This window comes from Cavia porcellus, unplaced genomic scaffold, assembly GCF_034190915.1.
Source record: "Cavia porcellus strain 051 isolate PalLab524CR breed Dunkin Hartley unplaced genomic scaffold, mCavPor4.1 scaffold_8, whole genome shotgun sequence".
Taxonomy (NCBI): domain Eukaryota; kingdom Metazoa; phylum Chordata; class Mammalia; order Rodentia; family Caviidae; genus Cavia; species Cavia porcellus.
In genome coordinates, this window is record NW_026947491.1 from 32,228,815 (window position 1) to 32,250,244 (window position 21,430).

The window sequence follows — 21,430 nt, forward strand, 5'->3', positions numbered from 1 at the left end:
TCCAAACAAAATTATTATATGTTGTATTACATTGTTTATAATTATACTGTCCATTTTTTTGTATTTTCTAATAATTTTACTATTTAATATTTTAAAGGGAAAGTAAAAAGGACTGAGATATTGTATGCATAGGTATCAGTTCCTCACAATGAATGTATTTATTATATATGGAAAATAAATGCTAATTCAAAACAAGAAGAAAAATAAAAAATTATATCACAAAATTTGTAACATTAAATAAACTAGAACATTTAAAAATATATAACATCCAACTTATAAAAACAAAATATTGTTTCCCCTTACTTTTTATGTTACTAAGTGTGGCTTGATACATTGTGTCAACTTGAGCTGTCTCCAAGCTTAACTAAGTAACTCAGCAACTTTCCATCAGGGGTCTACCTCTCTAACATGCTGTCTGTTGTATCAATTTGAGATCAGAGGTTTAACTAAGTGGTTCAGCAGGAATCCGGGGTCCTTATTTTGTAAACATCCTCAGCCTGTGCTAGAGGAGGGCAGGGCGATAATAGGGAAATGGTGTGAGAGCTACACCCACCTGAGATGTGTAGCCTTCTTAGAGTACAAGGGAGGAAAAGAGATTTGTTCTTTCCCATTTTTGCTTGTTGCTTTGCTGTCTTCTGCTGCCCCTGTACTACTCCACCCTGCTTTCCAGCCAGTTAATTATGAAATCTCCTGTGAGCTAAATAAATAAACCTTCCCTTTCTTAATTTTAGATGTTGAGTATCTTGTCCTAGCAATGAGGGAAAAGAAACCAAGACACTAAGTAAAACAAAGGAGTAATAAATGTATGAAAGATGGCATCTCATTCATTTAACTTGTTCTATAATTAAAACTGGAGTTCAGAAATATGTTATGACTGCCACACTACACTCTTATAATGCAGAGCCTAATATTTCTTTATTGTTGCACTATATGTCATTGCCCTTGGTGGTTTTAAGAAATAAATGTCTAGAAATATGGTGATGGTAATGGTAGGGGGAACAGAATAGGATTCATTGAAATTCTCCAATAAATTTGCAGTTCTAGCGCCTTTGATCATATAAAGACTTCAAGTGGTAGAGGAAAAACCTTATTCTTCTTTTCCACTTGCCTGCTTCCTAGTTTTCATCTTCCCTTCAGTGTTTGTAGCTTTATGTTCCCGCATGTTTTGATATAAAAAAACTGAAGAAAATTATAATTAATTGTAATTTCACAATTTAGAAGTAGGCGCTCATAATACCTTGCCGTCCATCTATCACTATTTTTAGTGTGTTATTTATAGTAAATATCTTAGAGAATTGTGACTGTATGTTTCACACTATTTTACAACTTGCTTTGTAGTTCTACTTCATAGTGCCTGGAGCCATAACAGATGCACTCATAATGTTCTTTAAAAATATGAATTTCAATTGTTCCTTAGCATTCTAATGCTATATTTGAGGCTATATTCGATTTACTTAAATAGCATTCTGAGGCTATATTTGATTTATTTAAATAGTTCCTTGGTGTACTTAAAATATTTTATATCCATGTTTATTACTAGTTCTTAAATATTATCTTTGCTTTATAATATGTTGTAATATTTTAATACAACTATGCCTTTGTAAATTCTATAAGCTTAAAAAATTTGCTCGATTGTTCTTATTCACCCAGAAAAATGTCTATGTTGTAATTTATTCATTATCCCAAAGAAATCTCTCTGAGAAAAGATAAGTGACAGCAATTTTGTTTACTGATGGAAATCAACAATGAGTGCTGAGGAAAATTTTGATGGATGATACCAGGAGAGACAGAAGAGAGAAAAGTGAAGAGAGGAGAGAAAAATGAAGAGAAGCGAGAAGAGAGAAGACAAGAGACTTGCTAGAGAGAGGCCAGTAGGGCAGAGGGATAATACAATTTTATGTGTAAGATGGAGAAGTAAATTTCACAGCTGAGGGGGAGAAAAGTAGCTAGGCAGGGTGCACTCACCTATGTTCTGTGGGAGGCTAAAGCAGGAAGAATAAAACTTTGAGCCCACCTTGGACACCTTAGTAACTTAATGAAATCTTGTCTGAAAATTTTTAAAAAGATGTAGCTCAGGAGGGAAAAAAGTCAAGTAGAGAAAAGTACAAAATAGTCATCCAGATGAACTGGAGATTGAATGGTCTGGTTTAATGAGGTTGTCTTTTTTCTTGTTGCTGAGACAAAATACCTGATGCCCAAAATTAGGGGAGGAAAGGCTTATTTGGCTTATAGTTTTTGGAGGTTTCAGTCTGTACTCAGATGGCTCCATGGTACGGTGTTGCGGCTAAGGGGCAGCTGTTCATGGCAGCTGTAAGTGGCAAGAGCTAAAAGGGCAAAAGGGGGAAACATGCCTCCCTCCCTCCCTTATATTGTATGCATGCTACCTGCCTCTGGGTGGGTGCAGCAATCACACCACCAGTCCCAGCACTAGACAAGGAAGCAATCATAAATGCTAGACTCAGCTGCCTCCATCACTGCATGAGGCTTGGGAGGCCATCCAAACACAACCCATAACAGGCGCTTTTCAGAAAACCTTTATGGGTGTAAGTTGAAAGCATTCAGGAAAATTCCATAGTGTGCTTTGTTTTCCCATCACTTTTAGGTGCAACAAGTGTAAGCTCAGAATAAGTGAAGTTGATTTTGACTAGGGAATGATTTAGTGAAGTATGTGGTAAAGAAAATGAGAGGCAAGGGTTTTAGAGTTGTATATAAAGGAGAGATTTTAGCAATGTACTGTAAAATTTATGCCAAAAGAAAAGTAGTAAGAAAGAGAAATTAGGATAGCAGTTGTTTGGATGACAAGATCACTGAATGAGAGGATGGCAAGGAGCTTAGAGGCCAGTGGGTTGAAGGAGTAATATACACAGATATTAACAGTGCCTGAAAGTGAGATAAAGTTGATGTTAAAGATTATAGTAATGAAGAAAGTCATTAGAGAAACAGATGGGTAAGTGTAACAAGAATGGGTCCAAAGTGGCGCAATGGAGTATCGTGACCTTCAAAGCTGAGGGCCACTAGGGTTACCTTTGTGTTTGGTGTCCTCTAGGCCAGCAGTGCTTTGTGCCTCTGTGTCCAAGGTTGCTTTTCTTCTTTGCTCAAACATCACATTCTCAAAGATACTGATACCAAACAAATCCCTCAAGTCATTCTGTTTTGTTTTTTACTTGACATTTTAATAACATTCATAAATTACTCACACTATCTTGATTATTTACTTGTTTTTATACACTGATTGTCTCCCCTTTTAAGAAGTTTTTCTGGCTTTACTTACCTTATCTCCGCATAATTTTCCAGACTTCATGATGACTGGCATGTAATAACCAGCCAGTAACTAGTTTTATGAGTGACTGAGTGGATATTTATAGGATATTTTAGCTTTATTCCTGTATATAACACATATAGAGTATATGTATATGTATTTCATTATAACAAGATACCACAAATCAGATGGCTAAAGCAATAGAAATTTTTCATGGTCCTGGGTGCTGAAAGTTCAAGATCAAGGTGCCTGCAGAATTCGCTCCTGTGAGGTGCTCTTATTGTCTATGTATTAAGGTTCTCTACAGAGACATAATCATTAAATATATGTATTTACTACATGTGTTACTACACAAAGGGATTTATTAGGTATGCTAAGGATCAGAGGCAGAAAGTCATACCAGCCACCCTAGGGACCAGAGATAGAAGAAATTCAAAATGGCCATCTATACCTGGAACAGAAAGAGGCTCTGATAGCAACTGAAGCTCAAAACCTGTATATAACCGTGGAGTCACCAGGGCAAGCCTGTGTTGGAAGTTTGAAGAGCCTAAGTTGGAAGGCTGAAGAAAATGGAGACCAATGTCCAAAGGCAATGGCTAAGACTAGACCTTTTCTAAAAAAAAGGAAGCTCCTTCCTTCTTTCCCTTTTTATTAGTACAGCCTACAAGCCTGTTGGTTGGAACCATCTACAGCTGGGATGAGTGTTCCCTCAGTTTGTTGGGCTACATGTCAGTTATCCACGGACACACTCAGAACTTTATTAAGTTGCGAGGTTTTTATGGAGGTCAAGGGGACAAGTTCCACTAACAGTTAATAATCACATTTTGATTTTGCAGAAGGAAGCCTTTTGACTATTCTGACGTGGCAGAGTGAGTGCCCTAGTCTCTTCCTCTGAACACCCTAACCCCTTTACTGAGGTTCTATTCCCATAACATCTCTGTGCCTAATTACCTCTCAAAGTTCTACTTTTAATACAATCACTCATGTTTCAACACGAGTTTGAGTGAAACATAAACAATTGAGTCCAAGACACTATTATTCTTTGTCAGTTTCTTAGTTTTCTGTTCCTTCTCGCAGAAAAAAAAGTCTACTTTTTGAATCATCTTGCAACTAAAGTGACAAAACAAATGTGAATCTCTTTCTGCATACTTCCCTTCATCCAACCAGCTATGTACTATTCATCTTCATATACAGAATGTTTAAATTATGTACTTATAAGCTGGGTGTGGTAGCGAATGTCTGTAATCTCAGCACTGGGGAAGCTGATGAGTTTGAGGGCAGCCTGGTTTACAAAGCCAACCTAAACTACATACTAAGACTGTCTCAAACCACCTCCCCCCCACCCCCCAAAAAAGTTACGTGTCTTAATTTGATGCCTTGGGCAAGAAATTTTTTTCCACATTATAGATGGCTATTATCTAGCATGTTTTCAATTACTGCTGCCTTATTTTTATATAAAGTGTCACTCTGTGATTGTATTAATGATTTAATGTTTCTGATCATTTACATTTTTAAGCTTCTTGTACTGTATTTTATACAGCATTGCCTCAAATTTATATACTCAGATACTTCCCGTCCAAATATGTGTGTATTTTCTGGAAAATTTTTAGAGAATCAGCTACCATTAAATCCTGTTGTCATTTAGTGGATACCTAATAAGAGAAAGAACTTAGACTGAAGAATATAAGCAACTTTGTCAAAGTAAAATCAATCAGAATGTAATCACAAAGGATAATCTTATTTAGATTTCCTGTTGCAATTTAGCCCTTTATATCTGCTTAAAATTGTGTTTCCTGTGGCTTATAAGATTTTGCCCTCCCATGGATTGTGGAAATTGTTTTTCGTGTGTTTTATTCACATTGTAGAAAATTTTCTAATGTGCATAAAACAAGTTAGCAGAACAGAATGAGTCTGTAAGTACACATGACCCAGTTTTGACAGTTAGGAACTCAAAGCTGACTTTATGTGTTTTCTATCCCCTGCAGCATAATAACAAAGCTGAGATTTGAAGTCAGTCATTTCTTCTAACTTCTATCATGTTTTTAATATCTCAAGACTTTCATCTGCATACCAGGGTACTTCATTGCTACTGAATTTTGTTTTATGTTTTTTAATTAACAGAATAGGAAATATGTTTTGCTTTGAAATTGAACATAAAATATCAGTTTCTACTGATTTTTATCATTGAAATTCAAGTCTTCAGGATGTTTTTTGTCTTCAGGCTCCCTAACCAATTTTTTACATCTATATCTCATTTCTCTCATACCAAAATCCCATAAGTCAAACAAACTAGGGATGTTGAAATTTTAATATCACAAAATCAAATTTATTTTTTCCTTTATTATACACATAACAGTGTCTACAATACAAACAAGCCACCAAAATTATTACTGATATCAGTTGATATATTTTATATTTCTTTATAGCCCTCTGGGAATTTGCATTTTAATTTTTGTGCTTTAAAGTAAATTAGAATGGTTACTCTCAGGGTGAGCACATGATCAACTTATTTGTTATACATATATTTTGAAGTTTTAAGATCTCCTTATTTAAATTTGATTTAGTTTAATAGTTACCTAAAATATTTACATGGGTTAGTGAGGAAAATATCATACAAACTACATTTTGATTTGTAATTTATACCTTGTTCTTTATTCTTTTATAAGTAACAAGTTAACAAAATAGTTTACACTTACTTTGTTCTTTATATATATAGGGTATATATATATAATATATATAGGGTATATATATTAATATATATATAGGGTATATATATTATATATATATATTAGATGAATGTTGTATAGCATGCAAATATATATAGTAGGCATGTATGTCTGTATATATAGACATGTGCATATATTTGTGGTTTTGTAGCATTGATGATTACCTACGACCTTTGCATTTAGCCATTTGTACTTATAATAAAAATCTTTGGCTTTCTTTTTTTTTCTTTATCTTGAATTTGTAGCTTTACTGTTGCCCAATTTGAAATTATCGTTGAAAAATAATCAGGTTTCCTTTCTCTAGTAAGTGACACAGTCACATTATATATACATGGGTGTCCAAAAGGGTTTTTTTTTTTTTTTGTCTTTAAGGTCAGATCATCTCATTAACATATGTCTTAGTGTGAGTTGGATTGATTTTTTGTCTTTTTTTGTTTATGTTAGTGATACAGAAAGAATACATTCATTATGGGATATTGGGTAAGTTATAGACAAAATAATGATGTGGGGGGCGGGCTTGTGGATTCAGAAGTTAAAAGCTGAGGGGCCATATCTGGTGATGATTTCTTTCTGGCACAGTCCTGGGATGGTATAGAACATCATAGGGGAAGAGAGAGAGATAATTAATGCATTCTGATCTTTTAATATTTTCTTATGAGCTATCATTATTCAATTGTGAGAAATTTACCCTGGTGATGTTAATCCTAATCATTTCTCAAAGTTCCCACCTCTGAATACCACAGTCAGATTAAATTTCCACACTCTCAAAAACTTTATAAAGGGAATTAAATTTCAGCATGTGAACACTGAGGAGCACACTTATGCCATACTTAAACATAGCCTCATCAAATAAAATGAAAAGATGCTGAGATTACGCAAATAAATATTTATAAATACACATTGTAATCTTCAGTGACTATAGCAATTTTGTGGTATTTCATAAATATATTTTCCAGGTAGTCCTTTTGCAAATAAATACAGTAACAGCTGTAAAGGAGACATAATTTAGAAAATTAGATAATTCATTTGCTATGGAACTCAACAAACTTAAACATTTCTAAATTATATTATTTTTCATCTGTACCCATTTTTAGAAAAATAGGCACTGTATGTTTAGTAATTCTTCCTTTTCTTTATGTAAAACTTGATTGTCTCATAAAATAATAGAAGATGTCCTTTTAAAGTATTTTAGATTCAGGAAATGTTAATAATGAAAAATTTGTTCTCTCAGTTTTAACTAAAATATTTTCCTTCTTTAGTTTGCAATTTTCTTTTCTTCTCTTTTTTCTATAAAGTTTTCATAATTAATTTTTAAATGTAATATTCAATCAGTTAAGTTACTTGCTTTAATTTGGCTTTGGACATGGCATTATAACATCTTTCAAATTTTATTCTATTTCCTGGGTGGTTGAGTTTAAAATAATCTAGAATAAGAAATTTTTAATACTATTTTGTACCAGTTGCAGATATGAGTATTTCTTTTTAAATTGTTTTGTTAATAATATTTTAATCTAACCATTTTACTTTAGTTTTTTTTTTATTTTGAGAGAATAAAACCAAACAAAATAAAACTGAATACAGTCGTAAAAAGAAAACAATGAACATGATACAGAACTTCAAAACAAGATAAAAGGCAATAATACCATAATGCCTCTTGTTATCTTCAAAATAACTGCCCATAGCAGGATCCCCTTTCCTTTGGATTCTGAGCACTCTGTTGGTTTTCTCCATGGATAACTATTAAGAATTAGAATCATAGAAAAATTAAAATGTTATCTGAATAAGCTAAGTTTCTAAGCTTAATCAGACTTGCAAATTAACACCTTAATTGTAATTTGAGATGACTGTTAATACAGGGTGACATTGATTGCTGTATATTTTTGCTAATATCTCTGTATGGTGCGTATCAACAGACACCGACATTATAATGTCTTCAAATTCCAAATTGAGTGCTCTTTTCTTCTTTAATTCACAATCAGGCTTAAATATATTAACTTGTCAATTATTACTGACAATTTAAGCTAAACTTTATTTTCTTTCACAGGAACACTGAGTAGGTATAAGTGGACCCTTGAAATCCAGGGAGGTTATATTCCTAGAGGCCCCATAAATTGTGAATAACTACAAATTTCATATAGAGTCAGAAAGATGCCTATGAATGTCTATTTTTATAGTTTGAACCTAAATGTGCTATGTCTCCCACAGTTATATAATTTAACTTAGTAAAATATTGTATTAATAAAGCCTTATAAGATGCAGGGCATATTGGCAACATTTTAAGGACCTTACTGTTTAAATATCTTCAAGCCCTGGCACTAGAAGGTCACAGAAGAAATGACATACATAGAGTCATCATCTCCTGAAACACAGTAGCCTTTAATGGAATGCCTCGCACTATTGCTGGGACCGTAAGTGTTACTCAGAATTATCTCTGCTAAATACTTGATCCTCTGAATGGCCCTATTTGCAAGTGGCATTGCCCATAAGAAGTGGGTCACAGGATTGTGGGGGGCATGCCCATGCAAGGGTTCACAGGACCCTAGCTCCTCCTTCTCCCTCTTTTTCACTTCCTGTCTATGATGTGAGAATTTTTGCTCTATCTCATGTTTCCTGCTATGATGTGCTGTCTTTTCACAGACTCAAAAACAGCAGACAAGCCCGTCACGGACTGAAACTTCTGAAACCATAACCAGCACAAATTTCTCTCCTTATACATAGATTATCTCATGCATTTGTTATAGTCACAGAAAGCTGACTAAAACATCTCCTAAAGGACATGTCTGAGGTTGTTTTATGTTAATTTTTGAATAAGTAGAAAAAATGAACTTTGAAGTAACACGAGTGATGTGGTTAATTTACAAATTAGAACATTTATTCTCAATATCAAATATTAGTCCTATGTATAATTGCATGTCTTGTGCTTTTTTACAAGTAGTGCCATGTAGCATGGTTGATTTATTTATACCAATATCATAGACTTGTGAGTGATGCATTGAGCTGTGATATGATGTACTCATGGCTATGACAAAAAGAAATCTTTCTTCCCTACTATAATTTTATGGGACTGTTATTGTATTTGTGCCCTGTCACTGAACAAATGATCAGTGTGCAATGCATGATTTATATTTCTCATTGAGTGATCTAGGCATTGCCTGTAGTAGATTTGTTCCAGATGTGAATTCCAAGCTTAGCGACACTTGGGAGTCTCAGAATTTCTCCTTATGGACTCAGTCTGTGCCTAGGCATATCAAGGGATGTGATGGGCCAGGAGTTGGAGGCAGAAATAGCATGGGCCAAGCCAAACCACTTCAGTACTTTTGAGTATCACAGAGATTACTTTGCATCTCTCCACACTGATGCTTTTTACCAGCAGAAGAAAGTCACATGACCAAATTAAAAATTAGTGGAGTGAGAGATGTGCTTCTTCCTTAGAGGGAGTGGGAAGAAGTGTGATGTTTGGTGAACAATATCTCCAAATACTTTCTTGGCTTTTGGAAGATTTATGTCTCAAAAGGACAGAGAAAATATTTATAATTTCAAGTTCCTTAAAATAAATACTATAGGAAAAGTGAAGCTAGGGACCTATATTCCCCAAGAAACCAGGCCGAATTTAGGATGAGAATAATTTCAGGCCTACTGCTTTGGTCACGAGGACTAGCAGACATGTGGTTAAAAGCTTCTGGGCAGTGTCCCCTCATAATTTCATTCTTCATTAAATAGTACTCTGCAGGCAATGTTTAAAATTATTTTGAACCATGCTTATCTAGTTGTATATTGCTGAATTTCCCAAAATATGAGTATTTTCTAATTTATATTTTGGTGTGTAATTTCAAGTTGTATTTCTATTAATTAGAGAATGTAATGATTTAATATCTGAGTTTTGCTTTAACAGTTATAAACATTCCATAAGCATGAGGAAAAAATGTTTATTTATAGTATAATTCATGAGTGTAGTGTTTTACATTATATGTATTAGGTCATACATATATGGTGTGTATGGTATTAGGTTAGTTGAGGGTGTTGTTGGCCAGACATGATAATGGATAAATATCACGTTTGGTAAAGAATCAGGGCTGACTGTAGATTCTTGCTTTAGATCTAAACTTCAGCTACAGGGTGAAGGTTGATGACATTTTCTGAGAAGACTCAGAAAGGAACTGGTTAGAAGAACATATCAAATAGATGTGCTAACTTTTGATGTCTATTTAACTGCTAGTAGAGATGCAAATTGAGCCATATAGGAGTTTGGAGTTCAGTGGACAGATGGATAGGAGACTGATGGAGGGATATAAATAAAAAATGACAATTAGAAATCTGGGTCAAATGAGGGTCAAACCTGGGAAGACTGTATATATTCTAAAGCATTTCACCTTCACAAATAGAACAGAGGAGGAAGAACAAGCAAAAGATGACAAGAACTAGTATTTAGTGGTATGGGAGAACTATCTGTGCTTTGGTAACAGTCAGGAAAAAAAATGTGTTTTTCGAGACAGAGTTAACTGTGGTGGTTAACTGTGTCTTAGATTTTTATAATCCAAGAGCCTTGATGGGAATAATTACCAAAAAGTTTTAAAACATTGATTCATATTTTTTGCTGGTAGAAAATGTATGTGTATATGCATTATTGTCTTTTTGAGACAGGGTCTCACTATGCAGTTCAAGCTGGCTCACTTTGTAGCCCAGGCTGGTCTCAAACTCACAGTGATCCTCTTGCCTAAGCCTCCTGAGTGCTGGGATTACAGGGTGTGCTACCACACCCAGCTGCTAGTAGAAAATTTAAAACTTTGTTTCACCATGAAAGAATGAATGAATTCACACATTTATTAATCTTCTATTGTATACAGGTCACTCGGGATATAAAGGTGACAGATCTTTTTACTTTGATGGAGTATATAGTCTTGGAGGGAATGAGACAAGCGAAAATAAAACAAAATCTGTGTAAAAGTTATGCATCAGTGCTCTGATATGGGCAAATGAAGATGGTGAGTTTGGCTGGGGAAAGTTTTCAGAGAGGAAAAGGTCCAATGGTTAATAGCTTGAAGAGTGCTGCTGACCCTTTTTAGGCAAATGTAGAAAAGAGTTTTAAGTAGTTGATTCTAAAGGCTCAGAAGTAAGATATTTAATGACATTCAGAAGACTGTACCAGCATCTTTGAGATGTTTAGAATTGTCAGTGTGTATTGAGAAAGTGCTGTTCCTGCATATGACTGCAGAATGACACTGGCTTTTTGCAGGTATCTTAGTTACTTTTTTCATTGTTGAAATACAGTACCCAATACCCACAATTTAAAGGAGAAAGGTTTATTTAGGCTCATAGTTTGTAGAGGTTTCAGACCATAGTTTGCTTGCTCTGAGGCAGGGGGCCATGGCAAAAGAGAAAGAATTCATGGTGTAGAAGGCATGAAACAAAGGGTGTGGATCAAGACAGTGGGAATGCTTCCAGGCATGCCCCCAGTGACCCACATCTTTGCATAGGTTTTACCTCCTGACATCACGCCTAACTATAAACTTATCAATAGACTAATCCAGTATCACATACCCGTGATACTGTCACCTCCCAAAACTCTATCTATGAGCACTTGAGGCTTCGGGGGAAAATCCAGATATAAACCATACCCTGAAGGAGGGGGGACCAGAGACAGCTTCGCCCGGAGCAGAACACAGAGGAGACGGGCATCATGATGGGCGAGGTTGGTTCCGAGATTCATCTAGAAATCAATGATCTAAATCTCACTTCATAAGAAGAAGCAGACAGTCCTTCAGACAGTGGACAAGGCAGTTTTGAAACAATTGAGCCTTTGAGTGAAAGAGATTCAGATGAAGAGATATTCACGAATAAGAAGTTGAAGAGCAGGAAGGTGATACAATACAGTGATTCTGAAACAGCGGACACAAATGCTACTCCAGAGGAAACTACCTATGACAGTGTTGAGAATGAGAAAGAGAACCTATATCCTGGAAAAAGTGGAAAAATCCAAAGGATTTACAAAACTCAAGCTGACAGTGATGAAAATAACACAGAGGAGTCTTTGTATCAAGAAAATCCTAAAACGCAAGTGACACCTTGCTTAGAGCTGAGTCTCCAATCTGGAAACTCTGTGGACTTTACCAATGACAAAAAGACTTCCAAAAAATCTGTACATGATAAAGAACAAACTGGCAGAAAAGCAAAAGTAAAATCAAAGAGAAGACTTGAGAAAGAGGAGAGAAAGATGGAAAAAATTAGGCAGTTAAAAAAGAAGAAAACAAAAGTGAGGAAAATGATGTGGAACAGCCATTGAATGACAGTGGCTGTCTTCTTGCAGACAAAGACCTTTTTGAAACGGGTTTGGAGGAGGGAAATAATTCACCATTGGAAGATGAAGAATCGTTAGAATCAATTAGGGCCTCTATGAAGAACAAAGTAAAAAATCACAAGAAAAAGGAATCATCTTTGGAGAGTGGGGTCATTTCCTTTGAAGAAGAGAGTGAGTTATCAAAAGGCACAATGAAAAAGGAAAGAAAGGCAGCCAAGTTAAGTAAGGAAGCATTAAAAAAACTGCATAGTGAGACTCAGCGCCTTATATGAGAATCTGCACTTAATCTTCCATATCATATACCTGCGAATAAAACTGTTCATGATTTCTTCAAATGTAAACCCCGGCCCACTTGTCAGGGAAATGCCACGGCACTGCTGAAGTCATCTAAGTATCAGTCAATTACAGACACTGCAAAAAAAAACTGAAATGAATGGTGACCACTGTAACAAAGGTTCTGAGCAGACGAGTACAGGATGTGAAATGGAAATGAATGAATCCCCAGTGGTCTCAAAGGAACCTCAGATCTTTACTGGATCAGATAAGACTTGTACTACAGATTTAGTGAGAAGTGAAGAACTGGAAAGTAAGGAAAAACAGAAACAGAATGATCATACACCTTCATCTGAGGACAGCGCAGTATTGCAACAGGAATCTGGTGTCCTCAAGAACACAAGTAAGGAGCATCAGATTGGAGGCGTTGTGACATCTGAACTGCATGCCCTGGTGGGAGAAGAAGGCCAGCTAAAAACAGAAGAAACAGAAGGGAAATTGGAAGAACCGGTACAGCAAACTAAATCATCAGTGGTACCTGAAAAAGTGAGAAGGTTCACTGGGGATAGATTGAAGCAGCTGGGAGTGGATGTTTCCATGAAAGCCCGGCTGGCTGCTGATAAAGATTCCTTCGTGAGGGCTGGGGATTTAGCTCAGCGGCGTAAGTGCCTGCCTTGCAAGCAGGCAGTCGTGAGTTCGATCCCCGGTACCGATAAAAAGGAAAAAGACCAAAAAAAAAAAAAAAAAAAAAAAAAAAGATTCCTTCGTGATACTTGATGAACCTGAAACCAACAGAGAGCTGGAAGCCTTGAAGCAGCGTTTCTGGAAGCATGCGAAGCCAGCAGCCAGACCCAGAGCTGGCCAGACAGTGAATGTGAACGTCATAGTGAAAGACTTGGGCACTGATGGAAAGGAAGAACTAAAGGCAGATGTGGTACCCGTGACTTTGGCAGCCGAGAAGCTGGAAGAAGTGAGCCATAGAAAGCCAGGTGAAAAACTGCAGGTATTAAAAGCTAAACTGCAAGAAGCAATGAAACTCCGGAGGATTGAGGAACGCCAAAAGCGTCAAGCATTATTTAAATTAGATAATGAAGATGGATTTGAAGAAGAGGAAGAAGAAGAAATGACAGATGAGTCTGAGGAAGACGGAAAGAGGAGATGGAGAGTGAAGAGGAGGAAGATGAGGTGGAGAAAGAAGAGGAAGAACTAGAGGAAGAAGACGAAGGCAATCAGACTGCGGAATTCCTTCTTGGTAATGAAGATATCGAAAGCAAAGATGAGAAAGAAATGGATAAAGAAAATACTGACAGCAGTAGTGAAATTGGGAAGTCAGTGGACCTCCTGTCTATACCCAAGCCTCTCTCATCAGATTCTACCTTACTTCTATTTAAGGACAACTCTTCCAAGATGGGTTACTTTGTTAGTGAAGAGAAATCAGAAACAGATGAAAACTGTAGCAAACGGCCTAGCAAACTGGATGAAGAAGATTCCTGTTCATTGCTAACAAAAGAGAGCAGCCACAATAGCAGCTTTGAGCTGATTGTCTCCACAATTCCATCCTATCAGCCTTGCAACAGACACACAGGCCGGGGGACCAGTTTTTTCCCAACCGCAGGAGGATTCAGATCTCCTTCTCCTGGGCTATTTCGAGCTAGTTTGATCGGCTCAGCTTCTAAGAGTTCAGGGAAACTGTCTGAGCCTTCACTTTCTATAGAGGATTCCCAGCATCTGTATAACGCCTCCCCGTAGCCCAAGACACTTTTCCTAGGAGCAGGAGATGACTTCCAGTTCTGCTTAGAAGATGACACTCAAAGCCAACTGTTGGATGCAGATGGGCTCTTAAATGTTAGAAACCACAGAAATCAGCACCAAGCTTTGAAAACTCAGCTGCCGCTGGCTAGTATGGATGAGAACGCCATGGATGCCAACATGGATGAACTATTGGATTTGTGTACTGGAAAGTTTGCATCTCAGGCTGAAAAATGTCCATCCAGGCAGAGTGACAAGAAAGACAACATGGAAGAACTTTTGAATCTTTGCTCAGGAAAATTTCCTTCTCAGGATGCCTCCCCTCTGGATCCCTTGGAGTTGAGCAAGCAGGAGAAGGAGAACAGCATGGGTGACCCGATGGAAGAAGCATTAGCTCTCTGCTCAGGCTTTTTCCCAACAGACGGGGAGCAAGAAGGTGAAGAGGGGGAATTTGGAGACTTTCGGCTCGTGCCTCATAACAGGGAGTTTGACAGTGATGAGGATGAAGACAGTGACTCTGGTAATGAAAATATGATATTGGATGACCAGGAAGATGATGATGAAGAAGAGCTCCTAAAGCAATCTGAAAAGCTGAAAAGGCAAATGACATTGAAGTATCTGGAGGATGAAGCAGAGGTATCAGGAAGTGACGTGGGGAGCAAAGAAGAGTATGATGGGGAAGAGATCAGTGAATACGAAGAGGATGCAATTGATGAAGTTCTTCCTTCTGATGAGGAACCGCAGAGTCAAATCAAGAAAATACATATGAAGACCATGTTGGATGATGATAAGCGACAGCTACGCTTATACCAAGAGAGATATCTTGCTAATGGGGATCTGCACAGCGATGGACCTGGGCAAATGAGGAAATTCCGATGGAAAAACATAGATGATGCTTCCCAGATGGACTTATTCCACCGAGACTCTGATGATGATCAGATTGAAGATCAGTTAGATGAGACAGAAGCCAGATGGAGGAAGGAGCGGATTGAACAGGAGCAGTGGCTTCGGGATCAGGCACAGCAGGGGAAGAGTACAGCTGAAGAAGAAGAAATTCGGGAAGACAGTCAGTTTATGATGCTAGCCAAGAAAGTTACAGCTAAAGCACTGCAAAAGAATGTCGCCCTGTGGTTATCCAAGAATCAAAATCTGTACTCAGTAATCCTTTTGAAACTATCAGATCTGGAACTCCTTATCAGCTGAAGACAGGCTCACTGCTAAACCAGTCCAAAACTATGCTTCAGAAACTGGCTGTCCTCTCAGACCTCAACCCTAGTGCTCCCCGAAATTCAAGAAACTTTGTGTTTCATACACTTTCTCCTGTCAAGGCTGAGGCAGCAAAGGAGTTGTCTAAGTCTCAGGTGAGGAGAAAGGGACCATCATTAAAGATATGCCTTTCCCCTAAGCACCTCAAGACAGGTGATAGCAGTCCAGGATTGAAGCGAAGCATCTTCAGATACTTGGAAAGCTAACACCATCAAGGATGCCAGAGTCTATCCAGAGACTGCTTAGTAACTCAGTACTGGAAACTGACAGTGGAGGTTGGAACTGATGCTCATGCAAATGATCTCTTCTTCATAATCAGTGGTGTGTTAAGATTGTAAACAGGATTCTAGTTTTTCTTCTGCTCGACTGTGGCTACCTTCCTTTCAGAGTATTTCCTGAATTGGTCACTAATCATAATTCTGTAGCTTCCAACATCAATATGGAACATGTAAGTGAATCCTCATGTATTTCATTAAACATTTGACATTTTATCCTAGCAGCTGTCCTGGATTTATACCTCTGTGGTAGAGATGGTTGGGAGGAAACAGGAAGGAAAAAAGTGTGGTATTACAGAAATTGGTAAAAGTCAGTATCAGAATGATGCCTTCATACTTGTGAGATCTCTACCATAGCAACCATAATTCAACAAAGAAGATTTCTTAGATGATGGACCTAGGGACCAACAGATGGACTGTCGTGGTAGTCTTACCCTTTCTGTTTTTCTTTTTTTTTTTTTTTTAATTTTTATTTATTTATTTATTTTTATCGGTACCAGGGATCGAACTCACGACCGCCTGCTTGCAAGGCAGGTGCTTATGCCACTGAGCTAAATCCCCAGCCCCATCCCTTTCCATTTTTCTATAGGCTTCTCAAGGCAGCCTCAAAGTTCTGATTAGCTTTTGCTGCCTTTGTAAGAAGGACTTTGACCCTACTTTTCTGAAGTATGAGGTGAAGATAAATGTCTGGCTGCATTAGATAATCTATGGAGCAGAAAGACCTCTCCTAGGACTGACTTCTCAATTCACTGATGATCAAAGACTTCCTTTCTTGAAGCATAACCATTACTTACTGCATCTCCTGAGTTTAATATACTGCCCTGACCAGAGGACATTTTAATACATCATTACTAATTAGAGAATTACCATCAATCATCATTTTTGCTGTAATTCCACCAGGCCCTCAGAATGTTAGACAGACTCCCTAGCCCTCAGAACTGAGCACCCTTGGTGTGTTGGAAAAGATTCTGTGTGAATATACTTTGAGCATCAGAGCTCGATAGACCTGGGAAGTTGAATGGGATCGTATCCGTTTTTTATTACGAGACAGGAATATCAATTTTAAGTGATCAAATGAGGGTGCAGGTTTTCTGCAGTTTTTTTTCCTAACATTCAAGATGTGGACTTTGAAAACTCACATTTGTAAATTTGTAATCTTGTAATGGGGGATATATGTGTAAAAATGTTTTAATATGTATGTCATTTTCCAATAAATCTCAATGACTTAAAGGCAAAAAAAAAAAAAATAAATTTCTTGTATTTTTGGCTAGATTCTCCAACCTATCAACACAGAGAAAGACTGTATGTATTAAGTACATAGAGGGGACAGTGAAGATGCAATAATCAATATGATAGTTATTTTAGAAGTAGAATCCATTTAATTTGGTGACTGATCAAATTTGGGTCTGTGGGCAAGTCAGGCAGAGTTGTAACTGCCATAGAAGTCACGTGAGGGTATCAGTCAGCCAGAAATAGAGAAATAACAGCTGGTGCCAGTCAGTGAGGGGTGTTAAATTTATTCTGGAAAAGGCTAAGTTTTAAAGATCTCAGTACAATGTCTAGAAAGGTAAAAATATAGATCTGGACTTCAAAAGAGATACTAAAGGTACTGATAGATTTGAGGATCCTATATTAATAATAATAAACATTTTTCAAGGATCGTTTCTGGAATAAAGAGAAAAGAAAACTTGATCAAGATATAAAATAAAATTTAAGGATTTTATACAGTTTATTCAAAATTATTTTGTTGTACAAACTATATCTGTATTTTATAAAGGTATTTTAAGGAAAGCAAGTGTAGTAATATAAAGAAATACATATTTTTAATATAATCAATGAGAGGATTTGGAAATTTCCAATTTATTTTATATATTATTTTGATCTGGAAATTTCTGAGTGTCAAACAATAGCATCAAATAAAATGTTTATTTTCAGTGTTTCCTTGATGATGTTATTATCTAATTTCAATTGCTTATTCTTTATGTCGTAATTAAATACTACTTAGAAAGTGATTGAATGGAAATAATTTTCTTTCCACTTTTATTTTTGATAAGTATGAATAACAATTTTTTTAATCAATTGACTTTTACAACCTACTAAATTGGAAGAATAGTTACCATTTCTTAAATACTTGAATTTGTGCTCCTTAGAATGATTTAATACAAGAAAAGGTTTTATTTCAGAATCTTGGTTTATCAGTTTGTATTTCTGCATACTGATGAAAATCATTTTAAAATAAATTTCTTCTTAAGTAAATAGAGACTGGCTTTACCACTTTACTTAATATTCTAAATGAATTTTACTATCCTTTAAATTCCTTTGCAGTAGCCATCTTTAAAAATTATTTGTAATTGTTATCTTTTTCTATCACAACTTTATGACATGGGTATTAGTAGTGTCATTTCACAGGAAGGAAATTGCAGCTCAAAAGTCAGTCTCAGTGCACACAGATAGTCAGGACAAAGGGGACCCTTCAGTCAGCTCCTCTCCCTCCAGGGCCAGAGGTAATTGATCATATGCAATTTCAAAGTGATAGCTACACTTTTGTGAAGTCATTTGTTTGTGTTGCTTTTGCAAATCCTTCTGTAACATCCACTGGTTAGGGACTTATACCGTGACAGAAAATGACTGGGGCATGGCTGATTATCTTGCTTCTGTCCCCCTCCACTCCCAACATAGTGTGAACTGGGTATAAGTAAAGGTCTCACATGAAATTGAAACTATGCTACATTTTGGAGAATATGACAAAGATAGATTATTTTCATCTCTGACAGTTTCTGGCTGATCACTGTGTCCCATGCCACAGAAAGGCCTGAATTATTCCTTTAAAGAAAAGACCGAAGCCAAGAATTAGTAGTCTTTGTGGCTGAACTGCAAGCATACACAGGTTGGTCTCTCATTTTTGAAGTAATGTTTTTATTAGGTCAGCTGAAAGACGTTCTCCTTGATTAGAATGCAAAGTAAGAAACAGCTCAGGATGAGAAGTGGAGCTTCAACCAGAAATGTCTCTTTTGAGCCTGTTCTCTGCATTTTCTCAAGTGCAAAACATTGGAAACTTTGTGCTTACATGTAATCAAGGACTATTTTGATTTTATGATACATAGCATCTGTTCTTCATAAGCTATTTTATATGCTCTTCTGTACACATAAATCATGAGCTACTTAATCATGATGATACATGCTGAGAAATGCATCATTAGCCAGTTTTGTCATTGAATGACCCTCAGAGAGTGTAAATGAACAAACCAAGATACTATAGTTCAATCACTAGATGCAATCAAGAGACACAGTAAACACGATATACATGAGAGCCCTCCAATGTAACAACACATAGGGTGCTAAGTAAACTGTTATACACAGAAGGAATATACTCTAATGGTACAGTGTATAATGTAGTAAACATACAAGTCGTTAACATGGTCATTAATTATTATCCAATATTATATACAGTATGTAACTTTATTATTCTTTTATATGACCATGCTAGCTAGCATCAACACAAACACAAGGAAGGCATTGGACTAGTTTTGATAGCTGTGGTGTCACTAGATGATTGAATTTTTTAAAAATTTAATTTAATTTTTTAAAAAAGGGTAAAACTAAACATAACAAAACAGAACAAAGCAGTTCAGAGGAAAACAATGCAAGTGACACAGATTTCAAAACAAGGCAACAGGATATCTACTGTGGTTACCATAATGTCTCTAGTTTTCTTCTAAATGGCTGTCTAGTCTATATCTTCACACACCAGGAATTCATACTAAACAAAATACTATAAAACTGATCAGAACAGGGTAATGAAGGCATTACAGGCTTTCAAAACCAGACAATAGGGAAATCAACATGGCTGTCATAATGTCTCTCATTCTCTTCAAAATATTGTTCATACCTTCATGTATATTGAAATTAAACAATACAAAACAAACTAAAACCACTGTGAACAAAGAATAGAAGCATTATTGGATTTCACAGTTTGATGATACAAAATCAGCAGTAGCTACCATAATGTCTGTTTTTCTTCAAAACAGCTGTTCATTTCATCACACATAATATAATATATCCTGATAAACTGTTTAGAAGTTCTAGGCATGTATAAGCCTCTACATGTATACCTATCCTTTCTGCATTAGAGCAAAAAACCAAAACAGATTACTAGAAAAATAAGAAACAAGAAAGACAAAAAATAACAATAGCAAAGAGCCCAAAACAATAACAATACAGGCCTTCAAAACATGGTGGTAGGAACAGAACTAAGGTTGATATTTTACATAGTGATCTTCAAAAGTTCCTCAGGTCACCTGACACAAACATGCAAAATTGTTCCAATCCTATGAATACTAACTGCTTTGTTCTACGAACTTACAGAATTTGTAGCACAATCACCTTTGCTATCCTAAGTGTGTTTATACAAATTTCAATATTTTTCTCTTTCCTCCCTTTTTCTTTTTCCTGCTTTTCCCTGAGATATTATTTTTTCCCTTTTGATCAGACTGTCATCCTTTCACTGTATTTACTGAGGATTTTTGATCTTATGTACTCTTACCATTTCTTTCACTAGGGAGACAATATGGTATTTACATATGTGATTTTGATTTATTTCACTTATGAATATGCTCTCAAGTTGCATACACTTACTTATAAATAAAGATAATTGGAATCTTTAAGCTGCTTTATAGTTTCATGAGATCCCTTTGTATACATACACATTCCACTATTTTGAATGCAGTCCACTGTTGACTATGATGTTTGCCATGTGCCACAGGACTATTTCTGTTTACATATTATTTCAAGATCTGGTGGATTCCCCCAAACAATGTGCTGTGTTGGTCAGTGTGAGCCACTCTTCAAACCAGGATCAACAAAGCTTGATGGATGTAGATGTTCCCTAGATGCAGTATGTTACTATCTCTTACAAAGTCAGGCTTACAGAAGTTTAAAGAATTTAGTGCTGTGTTCACTTGTAGATTCAGCATACTTCTATAAAAACACAGAAAATTAAATAAGTAGAATAATGATAGCAAGATGAAATTTAGTAGTTGTATAAGATACCTCATTTTCAGAAGACAATGAACAGCTGATTTTTATTAATAAAGGGAGAAGAGTAGCTTTAATTTTAATGTTATTAAACATCAGAATTAATTGTAATTCTTTAAGAAGTGGGAGCAAAATATGAAGCACTGTTCATGTTTGCTAATGACCAACAGTAAAATTCAATATATAAAAGAGAAAAATAATCAAAATTGTTGATTTGGTCTTTAACACCTTAATTCTGATACCTATGAATTGAACTACAGTAACCTACAGTTAACCAGGAGAGGAGGAAACAGACACGTGTGAGGTATTGAACTATACAGGCTATATAAAACAATTGTTCTAAATTTTTATATTTTGTTCATCATAGATTTTTGTCTTAGTTTACTGTTTTAAGTTGGTATATTTAAATATTTTTTATCCCAGTTTTGTTTCCACATGTCCTGATGTTTTACATCTGAGGTAAGTGCATTCCTGCATTTGCCCTTGTCCTGACCTGCACTCTATAGATTTGTAAAGTCAGTAATGAATTACATTTTTGTAGGAATATATCTCT

The 21,430-nt window shown here is 36.1% G+C and overlaps 2 protein-coding genes across 5 annotated transcripts in view; both read left to right on the top strand.

The window, feature by feature from the left end:
- The window catches only part of Cntn1 (contactin 1), a 373,034-nt gene that overhangs the window by 65,957 nt on the left and 285,647 nt on the right, over positions 1–21,430 (top strand). The gene's annotated exons all lie outside the window — the stretch shown is intronic.
- Positions 11,663–17,434, top strand: LOC100717396 (claspin-like). Its single transcript, XM_063254556.1, is given in 6 exon segments — positions 11,663–12,233; positions 12,236–12,704; positions 12,706–13,174; positions 13,308–13,703; positions 13,706–15,419; positions 15,422–17,434. Coding segments are annotated over 6 exon segments (3,972 nt in total). The 3' UTR covers positions 15,775–17,434.